Raw genomic sequence first — 7,049 nt, 5'->3', positions numbered from 1 at the left:
GAGGCCGTAGAAAAGTAGTTGGCGAACTCTTGAGCTATATCTAGAGGATATAGAAGAGTGCCGCGAGCGGAACTTAAGGCAGATATTGTAGAAAAAGAAGCCATCCCCGATAGTCTTTTGATGTCGGCCCAGATTCTTCTTGGGTTGGATGACGAGTTAATATTGCTGGTAAATATTTCAAAGTAGGCAGCTTTCGCAAGTTTGGCCTTGCGGCGAAAATTAGCATTAGCTTTGTTGTACTGAAGCAGATTGAGGTCTTCCTCCAATCTTACGCTCTAACGCTTATATTCATGCGATGTACTTTGTTTGGCTTGCCTTAAAGTTGAAAGTTCAGCGCTCCACCACAATGGAGCCGGCGAGTTACATATATGTGGATCTCAATCCCTTTACATAGTTACTATTCATGTTAAATTTATTTATCTATATATACAGATCCACAATGTTAATGTACTTAACATATAATACTCACTCTGCTAAGAACGTTAATAAGATATCGTATGTTAAGCTAGGGTATAAATAATGATGTTACGTTAGACTAAGAGAGAATTAAAAAGGAATTACTTTAGCGGTTTGACGCTTAGTCTTAAACTTAAACAAATAAATAATTAATACCTGTACTGTTAAATAAAAAAGTGGTTTATTATTTTGGCGGGTTTTACTGGCCTTAAAATTAAAATATAACTCTGAACGTCGGTTTTCAACCGGCTAGAGAAAAATATAACTGGCGACGTGGATGGGATGTGGATAGAAAAACCCACATCCAGTGATTACGAATTTTTYGCAAACGAAACAATTTTTTTAATATTACTAAATATAATATTAGGAAATGTGAAAATAAATATACGGCAAGCAAATAGAAGAAAAACTATAGAAGTGCTAAACTAATTTTGTGTAAAACGAACATTCATATATTAACGTCATTACAACAAACTGGGAAACGTTAAAATAAAACTGCTGTAAAATCCAAAAAAAAAAAAGCCATTATTGTGCAAAGTGATTATACATATATTACACAAAACAGAACATTAGCAACGCTGTTAATGATTAAAATTACGAAAATAAAAAGGTACTAAACCAAAATTACATACCAAAATCAAATCCCCAACTCCGCTTATGAACATTAAGTGGACGAAATATATGTAGAAATATTTTCTACAGTTCCGAAGAAAAAACAACAAAAACAAAACAAAATACACATATTAACACTTAACGGCAAAATTCAACAAAGTTCACGAAAATTAAAAGAAAAGTAAAATAAAAATTTAACATCTGAGTTTACTGCAATATCACGACTTGATTTGTTATTACAAAATCATATTAACACTATTGATAAATTTTATATTGAAAACAATCTAATAACAGATATTAAATTAATAAACACGAATACAAAATTTGCGAATAGTTTTCCTAATTTCCGAAATAATTTTCAAAGCAAAAATTCCCAAAATGTAAACAATGACACGAGGGGGACTTTGGCATTTGGCAACGTAAGTTTTCGTAACACTAGTAATCGTAGAAGCCTACAAAACCATAAATTACCTATTCAAGTTTATAATGGGAACTTACTATTCAAAGTCACACTGGGAATTTTAGGCATAACGCAATGAATTATAGATATCCGAATAGAAATGTTAACCATTTCCCTATTTTTGTGGAAGTTGATAAACAACATGCAACACAAAATTTTCATTTACAGCCTCTAGAGCCGAGCTACCAATAATTGTACTAATAAGCCACCTGCCACCACATTGGGAAATTATCTTTTCTTTTCACATATAGGTATTAAGAGAAAGTTAGCTAAACCGATTCGGCTAAATATTTTAATAGGAAATAACACTATAAATGAAGAAGTAATAGTTAACGAATTTAACGCCAACAAGTAAGGAAGGGCTAAGTTCGGGTGTCACCGAACATTTTATACTCTCGCATTATAAAGTGATAATCGAGATTTCAGGCGTGGTTGTGAATCGATTTCACCCATATTTGGTACATGCCATCAGGGTGTTAAGAAAATATTATATACCGAATTTCATTGAAATCGGTNAGTCTAGATATACTAGAAAATCAGACACTGATTTTCCCTTCCTGAACCCCATCTGATGACTATGTATGAGWTTGTCTGTGGTGACAAACCACCATAATCTATTGGCGATGATCTTGTCTAGTACTTTTGAGCAGCATGGATTGAGAGAAATAGGTCGGTACGATTTAATTAAGGTTTTATTGAGATCTGGTTTTAGTATGGGGATTACCATACTATTTTTGTATATCTGCGGTAAGTATTGATTGAATATATTGTTGAACAGATCAAGGAGTCGGTGTTTTACGGTTTTTGGTAGGTGTTGTAACATTTGGTAGGATATACGGTCAAGACCGGGAGTTTTGCCTTTGAGTCTATTTAGTGCAATTTGTAACTCCAAATAACTGATTTTGTCTTCGATAAAGGAAGCAGATTTGCTGGGTATTAGGGTGTATGTCCCTTTGAGGGTGTCTTGTTTACATTGCTGAAATGTTGACGAGAAGTTACGGTCTTGTGCTTCTTTCGACCAAAATTGTGCGAATATATTAGCAATTTCCGCTTTTTCTGYAGTTGTATTTCCATTTAAGAGTTGGGTATCGATACAATGAATTGACGATCTGGGTTTWAGTCCGCAGAAGGAGCGAATGGTTGCCCATACTTTTCCTGGTTGTGTGTGCGGATTAATACTTGAAGTGAATTGACTAATAGACTCTGCTTTTGATAGCTTTATGTTTCGCCTGAATTGTGCTTGAGCCTTTTTATATTGAATTATATTGTCGTCCGAGATGTTTCTTTTTAATTTATTCCAATGGTGATTTTTTAGTATTTTTAGTTCTTGTAGTGTGCTGTTCCACCWCGGGACTGTATATTTTCTTTTGCTAGATGTTTGGGGTATGGATTCATTGGCAGCTTGAAGTAAGATCCTGTGGATGTTTGCAGTTTCTTTGTTAATATTTGTGCTAACCGGTCTATTGTTGCTAAAATTGCTTGCTAGGAGTTGAAACTGGGTCCAGTTTGCTTTWTWWAGATTGAATTTGGGGCGRTTTGGGACTACTTCAGTGTTATTGTCAGAGAAGAGAGTAATTATTATAGGGAAATGGTCACTGCTGAAGAGCTGCGATTTCGTTTTCCATTGGCTTTGAATGGCGATGATTGGGGATGCGATTAATAGGTCAATGTGAGTGAATGTGTGGTGGGTGGAGTAGTGGGTGGGCGAACCGTCGTTTAGAAGTGTTAGAAAGGATTGTGTTATGAATTTGAATATCGTTCTCCCCTTTTTATTATTGTTTTTGGCGCCCCAACTAGTGTGATGGGCATTGAGGTCACCCGTAATTAATACAGGTAATCTTAATTGTGGAACTATGTTTTCTAAGTTATTGTAAGTAAGTGGTGTATTGGGTGGAATGTACGTGGAGCTGATTATGAGTTTCATCCTAGATTGGATGATAACGTTCGTAACGTCAAAGTTATTGACTGTAGAATTGATATGTTTATGTTGCTACATCGAAATACAGCCCTATTCTAATGCCCTCAAAAAATCACAACCTCCACTATTGTAAGGTTTCCGTATGCTGAGGTGATTTCAAAAGCACAAATAGTCGCAATTTCCTCACAAATTTGCGACGTCTGAAAGCAAACCTCACAATGCAAAAACGGTTGCGTTCGTTATAATAATTTTAATGTTTTTTAAGATATTTAAATTATTTTATTGAATGTAATGGAGGAACTAGTTATCTATTATAATATAAGTATTTATCTATTACAATAAATGTGTAACTACGGTCTTTGTACATTTTACTTCCTTCTGAGTATGTCATATTCATAATATATTTATGTTTAAGTGATTTAATGCTATGCTGCAGCTGCTCCTGAGCTGTTCTTTTACATTTTAAAATCCTAAAATTAATGAAATTATTAGATACGTATGCATCAAAGTTAACAGATTTTTACTCACATTTTTTTGTTATCCATTTCTTTATTTTATCTTACTTGTTCTTGTAAAAGAGGTGGTTGAGAGCAAAGTGGTTTTCACCTTATGTTTTTAGCTTTTTGAGATTTGAGAAAGAATAACTTCACGAAGTAACCGTGCGATTCTGTACTGTGATACAGTAGCAAGCCTCTAAATTTGACATAGACAATTTTTGAGACTTGAGACGATTTTGCTAATCTGTAAGTGACAGTCACAAAATCTATTACATTTCATTACTTGAGACTAAAACTGGAGACTGTTTAGTGAATAGTAACTCGTCACATATTGAGATTTTACCTCAAAATGTCTCAAATAGAGACTAGAGACTGGTTACAGAATGCCGCTATAAATCTCTCAAATTTTTCTACACAAATTAGTTAAGAGGTTTTTTCAGAATAGGGCGGATAGTTTAACGTAACGTTAGCAAGAACAAGTCGCTTACACGCTTGCTGAAGTATACCCGTTTTGCAGCGTACGTCTGGATACATCGGAACTATATTCATTCATTTAATTGGCATTTATGTTGTCAATGGATACAAATATTTATTAACACAGGACGGAAATACTTTCTATTATTCTATTCGTTTCAGTAAAAATATTTTGAACTCAAAATCGCAAGCCTTTAACGAATTATTTATTTACAGCAAACAATTTTGATATATTAGGGGTATTTTTTGGCTATTGAAACCCCTTACACAATGCACGAATTGCAAAATTTTCCTCTTGGTGCAACGGTACAACAACGAACACACGCAGAAATTATCTATTTGCAATGACTGTAAAATATGTCAGACTAAAACCCATGTTTATTTTCGTGCAATGACACGTTAAAAATAATTACAACTCTGTGTCACCTGTTATTGTATATATAGACATATTTCGCCGTTAAACAGTTGAGGAAGGTAAGTTTTAAATAGATTTTACAATTTCTACTTAAATTATAAAGATTTGTTACGGTGCATTTTAAAGAAGGAATGCCAGATGTGCCCTATTTCACGACAGTCATTATCAATAAATTGAATGAATCAGCCGTTCATATATCACTAGATTCTGCAATGGGTGCTCTCTCGGTCTTACATATTTCGCAATATGATTTTCACATTTTGTGTCATCGTGCAAGCTAGAAAGAGCGATACCCCTTATATGTATATAATATATTATGAATAATAATGTTTTCTTTAGAGTATTAAGTTTCTTGAAGTTTAAGAACTGTAAATATATATGTGGTTTATTACTGTTTGATTTTTCTATTAATATTATAATTAAAATTTATAGCACTATGGCATTAAAATACGTAATTGAAAACTTTTCTAATAAGGTATCTCCTTGCGAACACATTGATCGAGATGGCAACTTTGCTCCGTGGCGAATTATGTATGAATTCGCCATGTAAAATTCCAAGTGGTGCTGTCAGTAGATCGGACAATATCGCAGTTTAATTAAAAGAACTTAAAGCTACAGGCAAAATGTTCGCGATAAGGGCTGTTACAAAATCCGATAAAAAGATGTTACCGTATTTATGTAAAACCAGTGAATAGTTTATTAGGGAAATATTTAAGATTTACATGCGATTTGAAACAAGTAGAACATTATGCGGACACTTGAAAAATTGTTATTCATTACGTAATGAGAATAATACTTGTATGGTGGTTCTAAATTAATGTGCTGTTAAGTTCGGACTTTGTTTTTTTAAACGAGTATTAACAGGATAAATAATACAATATATTATCTGGATATTTCAGCCCGTGGTGCTGCATCAAAAGCCGCAAGCCAAGTAGCGGCTGGGTCCAATGGCAAAGTATGTTTACTTTTGAGATTGCATAATTCAATATGTAGATGTTAATATTGATTACATAATACAATAGATTGTAGCTGTAATTGGTGCCGTCGTTGATGTCCAGTATGACGATGACTTGCCTCCAATCTTAAATGCTTTGGAGGTGGAAAATCGTGCTCCACGNGGCGACGCCACGCCCATTTTCAATTTTTAAAAAAGGCCTGGATGCAGCTTCCTGCTGACATTGCTTTCGTAAAATTTAGTGTTTATAATAGAGATTTTAATGTGAGGGGACAACAAGGCCATAGCAATTTTAATCAAAATTTAAAACCTATACAAACAAATACAAACGTTCAGGCCCATAAGGGACAAAATCAGGAAGCACATGGGGTACAGCGGTTAGGGAAAGTAATCATAGCTTTCGCCCGCTAGAGAAAATTCAAAGAATAAATAATATGAATGAGAACCATTTTTTTCCTCATGCTACATTAAGCCTGGGGGTTTACAATAATAAAAACGAATTAGCCATTTATAAGCGCGTAAAAACCGTGAATGGCTATTTTCATATCAAATTTTACCACATAATAACCATAGTTGGAGTCAGGGAAAACTTCTATGAAATAGAGGGTTTATAATCGGATCTCCTTTTGAGATACAATTCCCTTTAAAAAAATATTAGGCACTTATCGATGTGTCCAATGGGAAAATGAACTATAGGGTAAAGAATAACATGGAAAATTATTATTTATTTTTAAAATAAAACTAAGGAACAAGAAGCTTTCAAAAACTAGCTGAGAAAATAATCGGTAATATTGAAAATGAAAGAAATATTAAAATTGTGGAACAAACCAGTTCTGCATAGCCAGCCGAAGATTTTACCGGCCATATTATATTAAAAAAATTTATTTTGGGACAAATAGGTGCTAAAACGCCAGCTGAAGATTTATACCAGCAGAATAAAAATAGTAATTATAAAGAAAATATTTTGGAACGAAAATGTTCTACAACGCCAGCCGAAGCTCTTACCGGCAAAGTAAAACAAAGCAAAGAATGTTGAAAACCCAATAAAAATATAAAGATACAAAATTTAAAATACTTGGAACAAGAAAACCCTAGGATCAGTCGAAGATAATGCCGACAATAAAACCAAACAAGTAAGGAAGGGCTAAGTTCGGGTGTCACCGAACATTTATACTCTCGCATGATAAAGTGATAATCGAGATTTCAGGCGTGGTTGTGAACCGATTTCACCCATATTTGGTACATGCCATCAGGGTGTTAAG

At 33.9% G+C, this 7,049-nt stretch overlaps 1 protein-coding gene across 1 annotated transcript; it reads left to right on the top strand.

Annotated features, from left to right (window-relative positions):
- The first annotated feature begins 5,455 nt into the window (after nucleotides 1–5,455).
- Nucleotides 5,456–6,823, top strand: LOC108974468 (ATP synthase subunit beta, mitochondrial-like). The gene is made up of 4 exons (XM_018942322.1): nucleotides 5,456–5,519; nucleotides 5,732–5,787; nucleotides 5,855–5,951; nucleotides 6,687–6,823. Exons 1-4 carry the CDS (start codon nucleotides 5,456–5,458, stop codon nucleotides 6,821–6,823), a joined length of 354 nt encoding a protein of 117 aa, XP_018797867.1.
- The last annotated feature ends 226 nt before the right edge of the window (nucleotides 6,824–7,049 follow it).

The sequence above is a fragment of the Bactrocera latifrons genome, unplaced genomic scaffold (assembly GCF_001853355.1).
Source record: "Bactrocera latifrons isolate USDA-ARS-PBARC rearing strain unplaced genomic scaffold, ASM185335v1 scaffold_557, whole genome shotgun sequence".
Taxonomy (NCBI): domain Eukaryota; kingdom Metazoa; phylum Arthropoda; class Insecta; order Diptera; family Tephritidae; genus Bactrocera; species Bactrocera latifrons.
The sequence above is the reverse complement of the archived record's forward strand: the minus strand, read 5'-3'. Positions and strand labels throughout refer to the sequence as shown.